Here is a 20,971-nt window from a genome sequence, read left to right as displayed (position 1 = left end):
TGAAGACTTTTAAAATGATACCTCACAAGGCATACTTGGTGTAAAACATATCATAATTATATGACAGTGGTGAATATGGGAGTTCCAGGTTGCTGCTTTGAGGCACAGAGTGCTGCAATACCCTTGGCCCATGTGCCTGGCAGACACTAGCCCAGGCATGTGGGTTTTGCTGAGTCACAGAGATAAAGCAATCCCCAAGTCACAGTGATCAATCAGTTCCCATTGTGTAGTGTTTGCATAGTTGAGCCATACAGTTGATTAATGGGAGGTCAATATTTACCTGCGGAGGGATCCTTTGTTTGTCAGTAGCAAATTTACAGCAGATTTCCCACGGTCGCTTGCCCATCCCAACTTCAACAAGAAGTTTACAATCCAAACACACGCCTCCAAGGTGAGCCTGGGTGAGATGCTATCCCTAGACATCAATGGAGAAGAAGTTGTTTCTGCAAGAAACTGCCTACTTGCTCCCTGAGAAGTGGGCCCTAGCAGTGAAATGGGCAGTGGATGCTTTAAAGTACTACTTGTGCAGGAATGCCTTTCAGCTAGTGACTATCTGCTGCTACAGAGGCTGAACACCATGAAAGAACACCAACCCCGGGATTATGTGGTGGTACCTCTCCCTGCAGCTGTTTAGCTCTGAAATCCTTCACTTGCTAGGGAAGGATCACAAAAATGCAGATTTTTTTCCTTGAGAGACGGGGTTGCAAGAAACATAGAACCGCTTTCCAGCCCTGGTTCTGAAGAAGGAGACTGTGTGATGGAGTGTATAAATCACTCACTGGACAGAAGGGGATTAAGGAGCAACTGTGGGTTCAGGAGGCCCTGCCCTCCGCCTATGCCAAGCATGCTTGGGACGGAGGCAGTGTTTAAAAGGCAGCCAGACAGCTCAGTAGGCGCTGGCAGGCCAAGGAGAAAGATGTGCTCAGGAGGCTCAGGGGAGACATGGCTGGATCCTGCAACAAGCCAGGGAATGGGGGGAGCCACAGCCCTCAGACTGGGACCATGGCAGGGAGCCCAGAAGGCAGCACTCCCCAGGGATGGCCAGCAGCTGGTTGGGATGCAAAGGAAGGGAGTTGACTTGATGCTGACGCAAGGCACTGCAGAGTGAGCGAAGCCGAACCAGCCTCCCAGAGCCCTGAGTCAGAACCCGGTGGCGTGGCAGGACTGAAGTTCTCCTAGCCCACCCAAGAACTGTGCCCACTAGCTGGGGTTGCTGCCAGAGACTAACCATTGAGTGTAGCTGTCACCGTGGGCCCTAACCACTAGACGGGAAATGCTGCCTCCCGCTCAGAAAGGGTAATACTGAAAACACGATGAATGATGCTTTCCACAAATAGACAGGTTTCAGAGTAACAGCCGTGTTAGTCTGTATTCGCAAAAAGAAAAGGAGTACTTGTGGCACCTTAGAGACTAACGAATTTATTTGAGCATGAGCTTTCGTGAGCTACAGCTCACTTCATCAGATGCATACCGTGGAAACTGCAGCAGACTCTATATATATACACAGAGAATATGAAACAATACCTCCTCCCACCCCACTGTCCTGCTGGTAATAGCTTATCTAAAAGCCATTTCCAGCACAAATCCAGGTTTTCTCACCCTCCACCCCCCCACACAAATTCACTCTCCTGCTGGTAATAGCCCATCCAAAGTGACAACTCTTTACACAATGTGCATGATAATGAAGTTAGGCCATTTCCTGCACAAATCCAGGTTCTCTCACTCCCTCACCCCCCTCCAAAAACCCACCCCCATACACACACAAACTCACTCTCCTGCTGGTAATAGCTCATCCAAACTGGCCACTCTCCAAGTTTAAATCCAAGTTAAACCAGAACATCGGGGGGGGGGGGAAAACAAGAGGAAATAGGCTACCTTGCATAATGACTTAGCCACTCCCAGTCTCTATTTAAGCCTAAATTAATAGTATCCAATTTGCAAATGAATTCCAATTCAGCAGTTTCTCGCTGGAGTCTGGATTTGAAGTTTTTTTGTTTTAAGATAGCGACCTTCATGTCTGTGATTGCGTGACCAGAGAGATTGAAGTGTTCTCCGACTGGTTTATGAATGTTATAATTCTTGACATCTGATTTGTGTCCATTTATTCTTTTACGTAGAGACTGTCCAGTTTGACCAATGTACATGGCAGAGGGGCATTGCTGGCACATGATGGCATAAATCACATTGGTGGATGTGCAGGTGAACGAGCCTCTGATAGTGTGGCTGATGTTATTAGGCCCTGTGATGGTGTCCCCTGAATAGATATGTGGGCACAATTGGCAACGGGCTTTGTTGCAAGGATAAGTTCCTGGGTTAGTGGTTCTGTTGTGTGGTATGTGGTTGTTGGTGAGTATTTGCTTCAGGTTGCGGGGCTGTCTGTAGGCAAGGACTGGCCTGTCTCCCAAGATTTGTGAGAGTGTTGGGTCATCCTTTAGGATAGGTTGTAGATCCTTAATAATGCGTTGGAGGGGTTTTAGTTGGGGGCTGAAGGTGACGGCTAGTGGCGTTCTGTTATTTTCTTTGTTAGGCCTGTCCTGTAGTAGGTAACTTCTGGGAACTCTTCTGGCTCTATCAATCTGTTTCTTTACTTCCGCAGGTGGGTATTGTAGTTGTAAGAAAGCTTGACAGAGATCTTGTAGGTGTTTGTCTCTGTCTGAGGGGTTGGAGCAAATGCGGTTGTATCGCAGAGCTTGGCTGTAGATGATGGATCGTGTGGTGTGGTCAGGGTGAAAGCTGGAGGCATGCAGGTAGGAATAGCGGTCAGTAGGTTTCCGGTATAGGGTGGTGTTTATGTGACCATTGTTTATTAGCACTGTAGTGTCCAGGAAGTGTATCTCTTGTGTGGACTGGACCAGGCTGAGGTTGGTGGTGGGATGGAAATTGTTGAAATCATGGTGGAATTCCTCAAGGGCTTCTTTTCCATGGGTCCAGATGATGAAGATGTCATCAATATAGCGCAAGTAGAGTAGGGGCTTTAGGGGACGAGAGCTGAGGAAGCGTTGTTCTAAATCAGCCATAAAAATGTTGGCATACTGTGGGGCCATGCGGGTACAAATAGCTGTCCCAATCCATCATGAATTTTTTTTCGGACTTTTAGGGTTGTGGATTAGCCAAGTGTGTATTAGGAAGTTTTTGATGCAGGTGGCAAGTCAGAAAGCAGCCAGAGCCAACTGATTTAATTTGTTTAACAGTGGGCATTTCCTTTACCTATTGGACAAACTTGGATGTACCTCCCAGTAGGTGGAGCTACAAAACCTTACAACTCAAAGGCACTATTTCTTATTCAAGAAGAGTTTGGCTTGGATCAGGAGTCACAGAGGTTAGTACTGAGTTTTAGAAATGTAAATGTACAGAGAGTTGACCAAACTGTTTGAAAGTAACTTCAGTGAATGGGTCTAATGGATTAAATATTAATAGAATTGTTGTGCTAACTTTCCATACGATAAGGCTGATGTGCATTAAAGTAGTTTGGGTGCTGTTTAACTGCTTGCTGTAGCACAGGGAGAAAAGGGGAATCCAGAGGTCAGAAGGGTTAAGAGGAGAAAGGAAAAAAATAATGATTTCAGGGAGGATCAAGACATGGCATTTCTGAAGGCAAAGTGAACACTGGGCATTTGTTCCTAACACCATTTCAGCTCCATTGTTGCCATGGCATTAACTATTATGGGAGAGCTAGCATAGAGTAGGTGCTGCCAGCATTTTTTTCCATCGAATCAGGTAGACCTGCTCTCAGCAGAGTGAGATGACACAGTGCTAAAAACGCTGGTGATTACCTATAGCTCTATCTACACTAGCGCTCACACTGTTGCTCCTGCTGGTGGAGCCTGAACTGGTGTTAGCCATGATAGAAACATAGGGCTAGAAGGGACCTCAAGAGCTCGTCTAGTCCATCCTCCACCCTGCCATGAGGCAGGATTAAGAATGCCTAGGCCATCCCTGACAGGTGTTTGTCTAACCTGTTCTTAAAAACCTCCAAGGCCAGGGATTCCTCAACCTCCCTGTTCCAGCTCTTAATTATCCTCAGATATTAGGAAAAAATGTCTACATTTCCTTTGCTGCAAATTAAATTGATTACTTCTTCGGTGCTGGACATTTTTCTGAAAAGAGAAGCTAGCATGGATACAGTTTGGGAGCACAAGCTGAGGGAGGGGAAGGAGCAAGGGGGAGAGGCAGCAATAACAGGAATGCAAACTTGGAATGAAGAAAAGTTTTTTCACTGGACTCTCCTTGCTGCTGTACAAGCTGGCTGACAGAGCAGAGGAGGTAAGGAGATAATCTAAAATGATCAAATAAAAAAGAGCTGAACTCCTCCATAACAAATACCATAATACCTTCGTGTGGACACAGGAGGCAGCTGGGACTTGTGAAACAGATCTTTTAATTTAATGCAGAAGTAGGACAATACCATTTTGCTTTAGACTTTCTTTTCTGCAACTACAACAAAATGGCTACTAGAGAAAATGTGTCTAAGGAGGGTATCTTCTGAGTCTTTACTGTCTGAAGTTCCTTTAGTTATAAAACAGGAAAAAGTCTAGCTTGGTGAATAGCTGAAGGTTTACCAAAGTATACAGCACACACCACAGCTTTCTGGTTAGAATAAAGCATTTTGTGGGGGACTTTTTCTGCAAATTTATTCTGGTCATTCTCTGAGGTGTGGCAACATGCTAAAGAACACTATGTTTATATAACATGCTGCAAGTATCTGAGACATCTTGAGGTGAAGGCAAAATTATTAGAGAAAATGCTGAAGAAACAGTGTTCTATTTATAGTATTTTAATTTCCTCCTCACTACTACACTTAATGAAAACACAGGGTCAAACCCTTAGTTGGTACAAATCATTATCATTCCCTTGACTTCACTGGCTGAGGATCGGTCCCACTGTTCTGATTTTTGTTATATGTAAGAGTTTTACATTTCATAAGTATTTACAGAAATGCGTTACCAATAGAAGTGATGAAAAATATCATAATAACTTAATAAGCACTAGACATAACTAATTATACTAATATGCACTAGCATGCTGTTACATGCATGTTCTATTTTTAAATGGCACTTACTGGGAGATAATGTGGTCCAGTGGTTGGACCCTGGATTAGGAATCAGGAGACTGTTGTTTTTTATATATATATATATATATATATATTTTTTTTTAAGATAAATTCATGGAGGATCAGTCCATCAGTGAGTATTAGCCAAGATGGTTAGGGATGCAACCCCATGCTCTGGGTGTCCCTAGCCTCTGCTTGCCAGAAGCTAGGACTGGGTAACAGGGGATGGATCACTCCCTGATTGCCTGTTCTGTTCCTTTCCCTCTGAAGCACCTGGTATTGACCACTGTTGGAAGATAGGATACAAGGTTAGATGGACCATTGGTCAGATCCATTATGGCCATTCTTATATGCCTATGCCATTGATTTGCTGGGTGGTCTTTGGCAAGGTCCATACATACCTCAGTTCCCCTCTACGTAAAAGAGTCATAATGATATTTGGTGTCATCTGTACAGTATTTTGAGAGTTTCTCAGTCATAAAGCACTCTACTAATTAGTACTGAAATAAATTGGGCTTTAAAATAGTCACAGAGTTACATTTTAGTTGTTTTAATGCAAGGGTTCTCAAACTTTTCAGTGTGCACCATATTTTACCGGGGTGTGTTGCATGCACACATACACACCCTTCCCATTTGTAATTGCATAACATTCCAGGTGCAAGGACAGCAATTGCTTGCATGAAAAAGTTATACTAGAAAGGTATTTCATGCGTATTTAATGTTATCACCTGGATTAGCAGGTGGAAACAAGGAGAGTTAGCATCCTGTAACCACAGACTGCAGTTTGAGAGCAGCTGTTTGAATGACTTACAGATAACTATCACCATAGGTGGCAAATTCATAAAAAAGTGAGGCTTTCAAATACCATGGATAACATTTCATCTGTTTTTTAAAATAAAGGTCAGATTATCAAAGGCGCTGAGCAGCAAAACAACTCCCACTAACTGAGTAATGACACAGTAAATTGTCCTTTGAGATTAGGAGCTAAAAGAAGATTGAAGGTCAAGCAAGTTCCACTATGGCACTTTCAGAGCAGCTTCTCTGATCGTCAGGCCATTAATGTTTATATTTATACTCTTTGGAATCACCTTTCTTTCCCCTCAACCTATAGTAAATCCTTTCTGCTGGTGGATATTCTAGTTTGCAAAAAGAACATATAGGTTCCTTCCCAGAGTCCAGCATTGCAACAGCTTCTAATCCCATTGCGTAACTTATTCAGTTTGCTCTTTAGTCTAGTCTCCTGGGACAAATATTTCATGTTTCATTGCTTAATCTGAACTTCAGTTTTAGTCACTTCCTTTTGTTGACTTTAAAACAACAGTGTTGACATTCAGCTCATTGCACAGGTGTTTTGTATGATTAGGATCTTTTAGCAGAACTCTTCAGAGCTGTTAGGGAATGAATAAAACTGAATCCAGTGGTCCTCATAGAGCTCTTACCCACTTCTGATTTGGGATTGGACAAAATCTTACAAGGCTACGTTCCTGATATTGGTCCCAAATGGCAAAAATCTCACAAAAAGCAGTTGATCTCATGGCATTTCAGTCCATTTAAATGAGTTTCTCTCCATGAGACAACAGGAGCAGCAATAGGGCAGGGAGCTAGCCAGCCAGCTTCCCTTTGGGGTGGGTGGAGGCGACAACCAACACAGGGAAAGAGAGAAGGGAACAGAAAAAAGAAGGAAGGGTTCCCTAACCTGAGATATTATAGGCCTTTATTTCAGCATCTATGGTAATGCAACCCCCTCCCCACAATATTACCAGGTGCTTTTCTAAGCCTGTGGTTCTAGCATTTAGCTACAAATCCCTCCATCAGTGAGTGCCTTTCTGAGCCTTTTGGTCCAGCATTGAGAGAGAAGAATTCCAGCATTCTGAGAAAAGCTACTGCTCCTGCCTGGTCCTCAGTGTTTTGTTTGTTTGTTTTATAGCCAGCATTATTATTATATTTTATTTATATAATTGCAGCAGGTAGGAGCCCTAGTGACAGGTGCTTGGGAAATGCAGATATATTAAATACAATGAGCAGGGAGACTTGAGAATGCAGTGCTGACTTCCTGAGTCACAGACACTGATCTCTCTTGTGTTGATTCTTTGAAATCTTTTCCTTTATTTAATTTAACAGGAAGCCAGACACTTGGAAGCATGGCTGGGAAACCTAAACTGTACTATTTCAATGGAAGAGGCCGAATGGAAACGATTCGATGGCTGTTGGCAGCAGCTGGAGTTGAGGTTCGTTTCTATTTTATAGAAAGAAACCAAGTTAAAGAAACCAAGTTGGCAATGCATAATTTGGTGGAAATGACTGTTCCATATTACAAATGTGACCATTTTAAGTCATTAGTTCAGAACTCATTGCCCATAGAATCATAGGACTGGAAGGAACCTCAAGAGGTCATCTAATCCAGTCCCCTGCACTCATGGCAGGACTAAGTATTATCTACACCATTCCTGACAGGTGTTTGTTTGTTTAACCTAGTCTTAAAAATCTCCAATGATGGAGATTCCACAACCTCCCTAGGCAATTTATTCCAGTGCTTAAATACCCTAATAGGAACTTTTTCCTAATGTCCAACCTAAACCTCCCTTGCTGCAATTTAAGCCCATTGCTCCTTGTCCTATCCTCAGAGGTTAAGAAGAACAATTTTTTCTCCCTCCTCTTTGTAACAACCTTTTATGTACTTGAAAATGATCATCAGATTCATGTCCCCTCTCAGTCTTCTCTTTTCCAGACTAAACAAACCCAGTTTTTTCAATCTTCTCTCATAGGTCATGTTTTCTAGACCTTTAATAATTTTTGTTGCTCTTCTCTGGACTTTCTCCAATTTGTCCACATCTTTCCCAAAATGCAGTGCCCAGAACTGGAAGTATACAAGTGACTATACAGCCAGCACGTAAACTTATGACTAGATGTGTGATCATGTCTCCCTTTACTTGCTTTCCCTGGTGACAATGAGACATAATTACAGTTAATGGAGCTGCTCCATTAGGTCAAATAGTAGGGCCCAGGTTCTATACTTACTGACGACCATTGTAGTCAGCGTTTTATATGTCCCCCTCTGTTCCCAGTCCACAGAGGACATGCGTCTTTTCACAGCTTTCACAGCTTCACCTGTAGAGCCTGACCCTTTACCTCAAGCTATAGAGATGCATGCTTCCAATTCTGAAAGTCCCCATTTCAGTGCCTGATATTGGCCAAGATGGAGACCATATGCCTATCATTGTGGGGCTGGGGCCTCTATGCCCGACACAATACTAATATTAGTAAGTATCTTGTGAAACTAATTGCTTTCCATGTTACCTCTGGAAGACATGCCGCAGGGCTGCTCTGACATGCCAGTTGGCAGTCAGCCAGGAAGCCTCTGGGGATTCTTGCTGCTGCACAACCCTTTCTCTTCCCTTGCCATGTGTTGTGGCAAAAAAGTCACAGAATAGCCCAACAGCTATTGTGTGTGCTCTCCCTCCTCCCGCATGCTTGGCTCTGCTTTCAGCTCACCACGGGGAGCTTAGACACCCCAGTCATTGCCTGTCATGAGTGCAAGAACACTGTGGCTGCCTCTTGCACAGAAGAGAGTTTGTTTTGCTCTCTGTTCACTTTGCACACCTGGGAAGGGATAGTCACAATCTAAGACAGGCTCCTATACAAAATTTTAATTAAGCGTAAAGGGAGAACGGGACAGAGGCAGGATTTTATCTAAATACAGAATATTTTAAAGTCTTCAGCTGCTTTTTACGTGAAAAATTCTAAAAGCAAATACTCTATTAATCATTATTTTCTCAAGTGATTCCTAACCTAACACATGCAGTAACAATGAGACTCTTTTTCTCTCTTTTTTTACCCATTTGTTTTCCAGTTTGAAGAACAATTCTGTGAAACGAGGGAAGATCTTTTAAAGTTACAGCAGGGTGAGTGGTTTTTTTTTTTTTATTAGAACTGTTTGTGGATCCTAATGTGAAATTCTTGAAAATGTAATTGTCTTTTAAAAAGAAAAATCTGGACTGGTTCATGAACATGGTGAATCATAATTGACATTGCAGTAAGTTTTGTTTGCAGACATTTTGTTTCATTCAAATATTGGACACCAACCTCCGCTCTATTAAACCAGTTTTATAAGAGTAACATATGTTACTCTATAGTTTGCTTGGTACAGTGTTTTGAGATGGTCAGATTAAAGACATTGTATAAAAAGTTATTATTTTGGAAAGTTCATATGGAGCATGATAAAAGTTTTCTTAGGGGCCAAATCCTTCAGTCTTCCCCTATTGACCTCAATGGGAACTTTACCTGAGTAAACTACACAATGCACCGTTTGTCCCTTTGAATCACTGTTAAAGGTTTTATTTTGGAGACATTATTGGATTTGCAGCAATTCTAAGAAGTTTATTGTTATAATCCAAGCTATTAGAATGTTTACCCTTTTCCACAAGAAATAGCATTCACATTTTACTGTAAACTTCTTTCACTTCACAGTATAAGATAAAAGACCCTCAACTTAAAAAGAAAATAGCAAGTTAGAGGTTTTCTCAACTCCACGACAATGATAATAGTTTGGGGAGAGAGACTGTAATTTATTTGAGTCATACGTCTCACCTTTCTTTTAAAAGATGGATATCTGCTGTTTCAACAAGTGCCCATGGTGGAAATTGATGGAATGAAGATGGTGCAGACCAGAGCCATTCTCAACTACATAGCAGGGAAACACAGTCTCTACGGGAAGGACCTGAAGGAGAGAGCACTGTACGGTAACAGCACTACCTTTTTCTGATAGCAATAAAAAAATAATTATTCTATGTGCAGTACAAGGGGGAAAAAATCCTGATAAATTATATGATGAGCCAGCACATTTCTGTTTACCTCCAGCCAAGGTCAACAATACTAAGGTCTGGAACAATGTTAAATAACTAGATTAGATTAGAGAGATACAGAAAAGTACATGTGAGTTCATCTTGATTAGCTCATCAGAGGTCATTGCAGTTTTCAAAACCCAGCCAGTCAGATAACAAATGTACTGTAGCTGCAGAGGTTCAGAATTTCTCCTAATATCACTCTCCATTTCCAGGAAGAGTGTTGGTCTTGTCTCCCACAGGTGCAAGCAGCACACAGTTCTTGCAAGCTAAGAGCCAAGGAAATTCCTGCCCTTTGTCCCCATGAACTGCATATTTAGGGGAAAGATGCTCGTGCAGACGGAGAACTCTCCCTATGTGTCCCCAAACTCCTCTGATTATTAGCAAGGGCAAATAAATTGTATTGTTGTATAATGGTCTAGTGGCTATGGATACAAATATCACTTATAGCTAAAGTGATGTCCCAACTTAATTCTTAACGGGAAACATTGTGTGTCATTAATATTAGATCTTGCCCTCTCACTGATTTCACTTAGGTGCCTAAATAAAGATTTGGGTGATTTAGATAGCTATGCTTAACTTTTAGAAGCTAAGTATGAAAATATTTGCCCTGTCTTTAATATAGATGATTCCAACCATCTCTGAAAAAGGAGGTGATGTCTTATATCTATTGGTGTTTTTTGTTTTTGTGTGTGTGTGTGTTTTTTTTTTTTAAACAGCAAATACAAATTGGTCAGTGGTAAGCCTCCTGACCCTGGAGTTATTTCACTGCTGGAATCTATATGAATACTAGTTGTTCAAACCAATGTGAACACACTTTGCCTTTCAGGATTGATATGTATGTGGAAGCAACAATGGACCTGAATGAAATTATTATGCATCATCCTCTCCAGCCACCGGAGGCAAAGGCAAAGCATCTTGCCTCAATCATTGAGAAGGCCACAACCAGGTACTTCCCTGTATATGAAAAGGTATGTGACAGCAAGGCAACAATTTACACCCATTGAAGTATTGGTCACTTGATAATATTTCCTGGATCTATGCTAGTAAATACACATTCAGCCTGTATTGTATGAGAACAGATATATTTGGAGTGCCCATGGAAGAACTAGTTAAGGCAAGTATAAATTTATGAGCTTGCTTGATGGGATTTTCTTAGCCTCATAATGGCAAAGCTGCACAAGAGCCAGGATAATTTTTGTACTCCAAATTTCCAGTGACATCTTTTAGTAAACCCCTTTAAGAGAGACTTTGTTAGATGCCAAGGTAGCATCAGCATCTCTTCTGTGCTAGGTGTCTTCCTGAAGTATTCTTGGCACATGGTGCTGTCTGTACAATGTACGTGCTATATAAAGTACATTACAGTTCTGCTTGTAGCACACCCAGTGTGGGGAGCCAAGTGCTAGTTGGGCTTCAAGAACAGACCTGGCATTGGATAACTATGTAAAGCTTCCAACACCAAATTCACCCCTTACTGGGGAGAAAGGAGAGAAGGGTGCGAAATGTGCAGGAATAGGTGAAGGTGTCCAATATATTCTACTGTTCACTGAACTGAGAAAGTCGTAGTGGCTTGGGATTCTCTAAGTTTCTTGTGAACCCCCTATAGCTATTTGGAATAACTATCGTGTTGCACGGAGTCTCAGGAGGCTCCATCAGATGTGCCTTGTCTGCACCGCACCACTGATAGTGTTTGGAAACTGCCTTGTGCAAACATTTTAAGATCAATATTCAGTTGGCACCTGTGCACACCTATGGCACGCTATACAGTATTATTAACTGTTAAAAGAATGTGTCTTCCCACCTGGTCTATAAAATGTTTGTGGGGTTTTTTTTTTTAAGGATTATGCTTTGTCTGCACTGTCAGCAAAACTATTAGCTGGAATTGCTTAAAGTCACTTATTTCAAATGGTTTCTGAGCCTGATCACTCTTGCATTGAGGAGGACCATAGAAAGAGACTAGTAAATCCCCTTGCCCAGCCTATTTCAGCTGTGATCATAAGAGCTACAGATTTAAAAAAAACTCCTACTATCAGAGACCATACCCTCCTGTCACACCCACAGCTGTATTAGTTTGAATAAGGCCTACCACAATGGTGAAATTGAGTTTTCTAATTGTTCAAACAATGCTGTATTTTGTATTGCTTCCTTTCAAGGGTAACTCTTACACAGACCTAGATGTGATTTCGAAATGTCAGATTAGGCTTAACTTTATGTATTTATCCAGAGCACAGAATGTCTCATTTATATGCATAAATTCATTGTCTCCTGTCCTGTAGGCTTTGAAAGACCATGGACAGGATTTTCTTGTTGGCAACCGATTCAGCAGGGCAGATGTACAGCTGCTTGAAACCATTCTAATGGCAGAAGAGTGTAAGCCTGATATACTCTCCAAATTCCCTGTCTTACAGGTAAAAGAATTAATATCTCTAACAGGCAATGAAATGTGTAGGGACAGATCCTCATTGAAGTCAATGGAGCTATGTTGCTTTACACAAGCTGATGATCTGGCTCTTAAACATGTACAAGTGTTTCGGATATTGCCTAAATTAAAAACTGTTACTGAACAAATCATGTTATGTAGTATAAGAATATGGGGTCAGATTAATCCCCGAAGCCAACGGAGGTGGGATGAATTTGGTTTGATTTAAATAGCATTGAGATAAAGATACAGAGCACCTGATTCTGCTCTCTGTTATACCACTTTTACACCGGACTAGGTACAAGAACATCTGTGGAGCCACTCTTGATTTATATTGGTGTGAACAAAAGCAGAATCCAGCCCAATCAGTGCTTTGCCTTGCATTGAGAAATGAGCCTGATCTAAAACAGTAGATCTGAACCTCTGTGAGCTCTGGAAAAAATTGGATCTAAGTCCAAGCTGTGAAGTTTGGATTTGTCTCTACCTTCCAAAGCCCTCAACTGACAGAAGAGAAACTTTGGTTTAGAATCCGCTCAAACGATAGAGAAAAATTTAGATTTGCAATCCGATCTGAATTTGGTGGATTGCAATATCATAACCATCACCTGGTTCTCTTAGAATCAGAATAGAATAGATAACTAGAAATATGGTAATTCTCCTTCAAAGAAACCAAACAGTATTCAGAGAGTTCCTTAAATGGGCCTGAGATGCCTGCAGGGCTAGATCATCCCAAGGAGTGCCTACTGGCCTACAAATTACTGCGTGCTTCCTTGAATTCTCAATCCTCCAGCACCAACACTGTGCTAACATGGTGCTTAGGAACAGCTCAGATTAAAGGTTCCTAGTACTTCCACTGCATTTCCTTCCACAGCTTTCCTTTGCCAGCTCCAACAACTGCTTCCTCCACTCTCTCATGCAAAGTTGCCATATTTTGGTTGGGTCTAGGATGGGTCTAAATGCCAACAAAAAAATTGATTGAATTAGATTTTAAAATGTATTAAAACATTTATATTAGGGTTTGTAAAACTTTGTTTTATTAAAAAAAGAATCTAAGTTTTGGGCCTTACCTGTCTGGGGCCACAAGAGCTGGTTGGGAAATGTTTGCAAAACTGTTAGGAATTTCCTTCAAAAAAGAAAATATGCTCAATGAGAAGTTTCTATACAAAATTAGTTTTGGTCAGGGAAAATCCCATTTTTAAAAAAAATTTTTTTTTTAAATGGTACTAGAAAATGGTGGAGAAAAAGTTAGTGCACGTTGGGATAGGAGGGAAGAGAGAATCATTTGTTCATCCTTTTTCCAGAGTTGAGGGGAAAAGTTATAATAAGAAGGCAAAAGTGCGGTTTTCTCCACAATGTCAAAATGAAACTGTGACTGGTGCCCCAGGTGGGCCATGCTGAGACTGCTCAATCAGGGCAAAGTGCAAAGAATGGGGCAGACGATCCCCTAAACTGGTGGTTTATTCTAATACTTTGATTCACCAAGCCAGCAACAAAACAGCTTATACAACATCTTACTGGTGACCCAGAAGCCAAAACCCAGTTCTCTTAAAGCAACTCAGCCTTGGGCACCCACCCACACAGCCAAGTCAAATATGATAAGGATTACGTAAAATTTTGTTCATCATAGATAAAGTTCTACCAATCCCAAAGGAGTGGACGCATTACTCACCAGGTCAATGAATATTCCAGATCTTACCCAAATACACACTTACAGCCAATTCTTATTAACTAAGCCAAGATTTTTTTTAAAAAAAGAGACACTAAGTTAAAAGGTCATTATACATAGAGATATGAATAGAGTTTTTAGGTCAGTTTCATAGTAGAGATGTTTCAGAGTAGCCACGCTGTTGCGGTCCAAATACAAGACAGAACAAGCTTTAAGCAAACAAGCAGGCTGGTCTGCCGACGGGCTGGTCTGCCTGTCAGCTTTCCACCCTCTCTTTTATTTCTCTCCCTCCTCCTGCGCATTACATACTCCAACAGATAAAAGGAATACACTGACTTTGTTAATATTCTTATTTACCAATATCTATCTACCGCATTCCTTGCTCTCGGGCCTTCAGCCCAGTCCTGGGAGGCTTCCCACGGTTCATGTCATCTGGGCGAGATTCCAAGGTTCATGCCCTTGAGAGGAGCCGTGTGTGCACTGCTCCTACACAACGCTCCGGGTGTGCCCTGAATGTTGCCAAGTGCATGAACCCCGCATGAATGCTACAAACCGCGTTAGTCTGTATCTGCAAAAAGAACAGGAATACTTGTGGCACCTTAGAGACTAACAATTTTATTTGAGCATAAGCTTTCGTGGGCTACAGCCCACTTCATCAGATGAATGCAGTGGAAAATACAGTAGGATGATTTTATATACACAGAGAACATGAAACAATGGGTGTTACCATACACACTATAATGAGAATGATCAGTTAAGGTGAGCTATTACCAGCAGGAGAGGACAAAAAACCTTTTGTAGTGATGATCAAGATGGGCCATTTCCAACAGTTGACAAGAACATGTGAGGAACAGTAAGGGGAAAAAATAAACATGGGGAAATAGTTTTACTTTGTATAATGACACATCCACTCCCAGTCTTTATTTAAGCCTAATTTAATGGTGTCCAGTTTCCAAATTAATTCCAATTCAGCAGTCTCTCATTGGAGTCTGTTTCTGAAGTTTTTTTTGTTGAAGAACTGTGAGTTTTAGGTCTGTAATCGAGTGACCAGAGAGATTGAAGTGTTCTCCGACTCGTTTTTGAATGTTCTAATTCTTGACATCTGATTTGTGTCCATTTATTCTTTTACGTAGAGACTGTCCGGTTTGGCCAATGCCCATGGCAGAGGGGCATTGCTGGCACATGATGGCATATATCACATTGGTAGATGTGCAGGTGAACGAGCCTCTGATAGTGTGGCTGATGTTATTAGGCCCTGTGATGGTGTCCCCTGAATAGATATGTGAGCACAGTTGGCAACGGGCTTTGTTGCAAGGATAGGTTCCTGGGTTAGTGGTTCTGTTGTGTGGTATGTGGTTGCTAGTGAGTATTTGCTTCAGGTTGTGGGGCTGTCTGTAAGCAAGGACTGGCCTGTCTTCCAAGATTTGTGAGAGTGTTGGGTCATCCTTCAGGATAGGTTGTAGATCCTTGATAATGCGTTGGAGGGGTTTTAGTTGGGGGCTGAAGGTGACGGCTAGTGGCATTCTGTTATTTTCTTTGTTAGGCCTGTCCTGTAGTAGGTGACTTCTGGGAACTCTTCTGGCTCTATCAATCTGTTTCTTCACTTCCGCAGGTGGGTATTGTAGTTGTAAGAATGCTTGATAGAGATCTTGTAGGTGTTTGTCTCTGTCTGAAGGGTTGGAGCAAATGTGGTTGTATCGTAGAGCTTGGCTGTAGACAATGGATCGTGTGGTGTGGTCAGGGTGAAAGCTGGAGGCAGGTAGGTAGGAATAGCGGTCAGTAGGTTTCCGGTATAGGGTGGTGTTTATGTGATCATCGTTTATTAGTACTGTAGTGTCCAGGAAGTGGATCTCTTGTGTGGACTGGACCAGGCTGAGGTTGATGGTGGGATGGAAATTGTTGAAATCATGGTGGAATTCCTCAAGAGCTTCTTTTGCATGGGTCCAGATGATGAAGATGTCATCAATATAGCGCAAATAGAGTAGAGGCATTAGGGGACGAGAGCTGTGGAAGCATTGTTCTAAGTCAGCCATAAAAATGTTGGCATACTGTGGGGCCATGCGGGTACCCATAACAGTGCCGCTGATTTGAAGGTATACATTGTCTCCAAATGTGAAATAGTTATGGGTGAGGACAAAGTCACAAAGTTCAGCCACCAGGTTTGCCGTGACATTATTGGGGATACTGTTCCTGACAGCTTGTAGTCCATATTTGTGTGGAATGTTGGTGTGGAGGGCTTCTACACCCATAGTGGCTAGGACGGTATTATCAGGAAGATCACCGATGGATTTTAGTTTCCTCAGGAAGTCAGTGGTGTCTCGACGATAGCTGGGAGTGCTGGTAGCATAGGGCCTGAGGAGGGAGTCTACATAGCCAGACAATCCTGCTGTCAGGGTGCCAATGCCTGAGATGATAGGGCGTCCAGGATTTCTAGGTTTATGGATCTTGGGTAGCAGATAAAATACCCCTGCTCGGGGTTCTAGGAGTGTGTCTGTGCGGATTTGCTCTTGTGCTTTTTCAGGGAGTTTCTTGAGCAGATGGTGTAGTTTCTTTTGGTAACCCTCAGTGGGTAATGGCTCATGGACTGTGGTGTTGAAGAGCTGCCTAGCAGCCTCTTGTTCATATTCTGACCTATTCATGATGACGACAGCACCTCCTTTGTCAGCCTTTTTGATTATGATGTCAGAGTTGTTTCTGAGGCTGTGGATGGCACTGTGTTCTGCATGGCTGAGGTTATGGGGCAAGTGATGCTGCTTTTCCACAACTTCAGCCCATGCACGTCAGCGGAAGCACTCTATGTAGAAGTCCAGTCTGTTGTTTCAACCTTCAGGAGGAGTCCACCCAGAATCCTTCTTCTTGTAGTGTTGGTAGGAAGGTCTCTGTGGGTTAGTATGCTATTCAGAGGTGTGTTGGAAGACGGAGATGTCGAAAATAGGATTCTAGGTCACCACAGAACTGTATCATGTTCGTGGGGATTGAGGAGCAGAAGGAGAGGTCCCGAGATAGGACAGATTCTTCTGCTGGGCTAAGAGTATAGCTGGACAGATTAACAATATTGCTGAGTGGGTTAAGGGAACCACTGTTGTGACCCCTTGTGGCATGTAGTAGTTTAGATGGGTTAGTGTCCTTTTTCTTTTGTAAAGAAGCAAAGTGTGTGTTTAGTTTTTGTAAAGTCCAGCCATGAAGAAGTTTGTGTGGAAGGTTGGTTTTTTTATGAGAGTATCCAGTTTTGAGAGCTCATTCTTAATATTTCCCTGTTTGCTGTATAGGATGTTGTCAAGGTTCCTTCCCCACTCTGAACTCTAGGGTACAGATGTGGGGACCTGCATGGAAAAACCCCCTACACTTATTTTTACCAGCTTAGGTTAAAAATTCCCCAAGGTACAAACTATTTTACCTTTTGTCCCTGGACTTTATTGCTGCCACCACCAAGCATCTAACAAATATAACAGGGAAAGAGCCCACTTGAAAACGTCTTTCCCCCCAAAATTCCCCCAAGCCCTACACCCCTTTTCCTGGGGAAGGCTTGATAAAAATCCTCACCAATTTGCATAGGTGAACACAGACCCAAACCTTTGGATCTTAAGAACAATGAAAAAGCAATCAGGTTCTTAGAAGAAGAATTTTAATTGAAGAAAAAGTAAAAGAATCACCTCTGTAAAATCAGGATGGTAAATACATTACAGGGTAATCAGATTCAAAACCTAGAGAATCCCTCTGGGCAAAACCTTAAGTTACAAAAAGACACAAAAATAAGGAATGTACATTCCATTCAGCACAGCTTATTTTATCAGCCATTTAAACAAAACAGAATCTAATGCATATCTAACTAGATTGCTTATTAACCCTTTACAGGAGTTCTGACCTGCATTCTTGCTCTGGTCCCGGCAAAAGCAACACACACACAGACAGAGAACCCTTTGTTTCTCTCCCCGCCCCTCCAGCTTTGAAAGTATCTTGTCTCCACATTGGTCATTTTTGGTCAGGTGCCAGCAAGGTTGTCTTAGCTTCTTAACCCTTTACACGTGAAAGGGTTTTTTCCTCTGGCCAGGAGGAATTTAAAGGTGTTTGCCCTTCCCTTTATATTTATGACAGATGTTGATCAGGTGGTTCCGCAGTTTCTTTGAGAGTGTGGCACAATATGTCAGCATAGTCTGTGTGGTATGTAGATTGTAATGGATTTTTTTACCTTCAGTCCTTTTGATATGATGTCCATCTGTTTGCATTTGGAAAGGAAGATGTCTGTATCTGTACAAGATTTTTTTCATGAAGTTGATGGATTTCCACTCCATATGGCTAAATTCAGTGCCTTGCATAATGACAGGTTTCAGAGTAGCAGCTGTGTTAGTCTGTATCTGCAAAAAGAACAGGAGTACTTGTGGCACCTTAGAGACTAACAAATTTACTTGAGCATAAGCTTTCGTGGGCTACAGCCCACTTCACTGGATGCATGCAGTGGAAACTACAGTAGGATGATTTTATATACGCAGAGAACATGAAACCATGGGTGTTACCATACATTGCAAATAGTTCTTCCAGGATTAGTTCCATAGGTTACAGTCCAATGTCCAATATCCGGGTGATCCAGACCTCAGTCTTACGACTCAAATTTCCCCTGACAATACTTAAACAGAAACTCAGATACAAGATCAGGGCCATAGATTTCTTTTTATAGTTCTCTGGCAGCCTCTTGACAGCAGGCATTCCTTGGGTGAAGCATTGTGGCTTTGAAGTAAAACCTCCTATTTTCTATGTATGCACAGGTAACTAGTTGCCTTCATCAGCATAAGGTAATTATCCATTAACCAGTTCATCGACAGTTTTCTACAAACTTCAAAGCGAACAATAGACAATATTATTACATCCAAGTTCCATTACCTTTGTGACCTCTGAATCAATAGAATATAGTAACAGACAGGAACCATCTGTTTACATGGTTAGCATCTAACAAGATATAAGTAAACACATACAATTAGTATTACCTCTAATTCTCTAACAATACAGGTTTGCATTTCAAAGCTCTAGTCAATCTACCGTGGAATGGCCCTAATTAGAGATATATTAGAAAAGTATGTGACTAGTAAAGGCTGAATTTGGGTCATGTAACCTGCTAGTTGCTTAACCCTTTCTGGCTCAGTGTCACAGAAACATTAGATGACAATGAAATGTTTCCAGGACAATTGTAGTTGCTGTCAAAAGCCCAATTTTCAGTGGAAAAAGTTCTTAAGGAAATTTCAACCAGCTCTGAGGCCATGATCCTACCGTAAGTCTCAGGTGGACAGTACCCTGCACCTGCACAGAGCCTCCCTGTAGTCAATGGGGCTTTGTTGCACAGCTCACTTACAATTCATTGCAGGGTCAGGCCAGAGGATCTCTTTTTAAAAACATGATTAACATATGTCTGGTCCAAGTATCTTTTGCTGTTATTTCTTTGCTGTTAAATGTTGTACTGTTTCTCATTCCAGGCTTTTAAAGCAAGGATAAGCAACATCCCCACAATTAAGAAATTCCTGCAGCCTGGCAGCCAGAAGAAACCACCACTAGATGCAAAATTACTTCCAAAAGTGATGAGCATTTTCAACATTGGCAATGAATGATGGCTTAAAATCATGGCGGCTGTTTTACTGTAGTTGTGTATTAGCTGATAAAACTGCAAAGTGAAGTTAATTCAAAGTGTGAAAATTATAGTGACAAAATCAGTTAACACAAGCTAGAAATTATGCGTGCAAAAATTTCCACAGTAAATCCAAATAACTGCATGAGCACATGAAATGGTTAACTGAATTATAGGATGCACAGAGCAAAAGGGGTGATATTAAACCACTAGAATAAAATGAAATAAAACATCTCATTACTCTTGTGGTGTGAGTGCAATTTATTTAATGACTGCTGGGCTTTGATGACACAGATCAGAGCTCCCTACGCTGCCTCTTTCTGGTAGCCTACCTTGTTCTCATAAGCCATTTAGGTAGCACGATGGAGTTCAGGAAAGTCCTAGAACACCCTAACTGCAAGGTACAGCACATTCTAATTCCAGAAAAAAATAGACAGAACAGGTATTCCTTGGCAAAATGGGCATGAGACACATTTGGATACAGAATCAACCTTCCTGATGTGTATTCAGGTCTGGGGTCATGGTTCTGGCCAGTAGTTGTTTTTAACTACCTGTCCCTCTGCAGTTATTGCTTTATTGATGTGTCCCAAATGCTATCTTTTTTAAATGAGCCTCTTTTCAGTGTTGAGTCTGCTGCTGCAACACATATATGCATGTTTTAAGCAGCTAATGTGCTTTTATTGTTAGAAGTTCAGTAGTTCTAACCCTAAGTTTCTGGTTTCTGTTGAGAAAAGAGGTGCTTGATTGAGTGTCAGGTGCTGGGATTCTGCCAGAGATGTAGAACTCTTCCACTGACTCACACTGATGTTCAGTAAATAATTGATGCCTTTGTACAGTTCAAAAATGAAGTAATGTGAAAAAGCTATAATACAGAAATATTAGCAAGACAAATAAATAAATAAATGTATTTGATACAAACAGTGAATATCTGCAATACCCAATCCTCTTTCAAAGTCATTTAGTAAAGAACTAGTACCTTACATTTGAAGCAGAACAAGTTCAGGGCAATAAAAATCCCATTGACAACCATTTGAGAGTTATTGTCAGATTTTAATATTTATAGAGGGTGGTCCTGCATGGCATTTCCTATTTTAGAAACTAGTTGGCTTCCAACATAAAGATAGGAGGATCAAAGGAATTCTGCAGCAGAGAGTGTGTATTAACCAGAATTCACATACCCGCCAAAAGTTTCTAATCACTAGTGACAACTAATTTCACATCCCTCTTACTGGTTTCAGATTTGTAAGGTGCTCATTGCAGCGTGACTGTTTGTTTGTCAAAAGCTTGTGTTGGAAACCTCTGCCTGAATTGATGAAGAAGACTGAAGATTGAGCAAGGAGTTGTGCCCTTGTTAGCTCTCTGACAGAGCAATGCAATGCTC

The 20,971-nt window shown here is 41.7% G+C and overlaps 1 protein-coding gene across 1 annotated transcript; it reads left to right on the top strand.

Annotated features, from left to right (window-relative positions):
- The first annotated feature begins 3,298 nt into the window (after positions 1–3,298).
- LOC144261992 (glutathione S-transferase-like) lies at positions 3,299–19,777 on the top strand. The gene is made up of 7 exons (XM_077811577.1): positions 3,299–3,319; positions 7,172–7,278; positions 8,901–8,952; positions 9,652–9,784; positions 10,721–10,862; positions 12,168–12,299; positions 19,442–19,777. Exons 2-7 carry the CDS (start codon positions 7,192–7,194, stop codon positions 19,571–19,573), a joined length of 678 nt encoding a protein of 225 aa, XP_077667703.1. The 5' UTR covers positions 3,299–3,319; positions 7,172–7,191; the 3' UTR covers positions 19,574–19,777.
- The last annotated feature ends 1,194 nt before the right edge of the window (positions 19,778–20,971 follow it).

Source organism: Eretmochelys imbricata, chromosome 3 (assembly GCF_965152235.1).
Source record: "Eretmochelys imbricata isolate rEreImb1 chromosome 3, rEreImb1.hap1, whole genome shotgun sequence".
NCBI lineage: Eukaryota > Metazoa > Chordata > Testudines > Cheloniidae > Eretmochelys > Eretmochelys imbricata.
This window is presented reverse-complemented; position numbering and strand designations above follow the sequence as displayed.

Coding starts and splice junctions, on each gene's coding strand:
- LOC144261992 (XM_077811577.1), top strand. CDS start 7,192: ATGGCTGGGAAACCTAAACTGTACTATTTCAATGGAAGAGGCCGAATG. Junction 7,279..8,900: donor TGGCAGCAGCTGGAGTTGAG/GTTCGTTTCTAT, acceptor TTTGTTTTCCAG/TTTGAAGAACAATTCTGTGA. Junction 12,300..19,441: donor CCAAATTCCCTGTCTTACAG/GTAAAAGAATTA, acceptor TTCTCATTCCAG/GCTTTTAAAGCAAGGATAAG.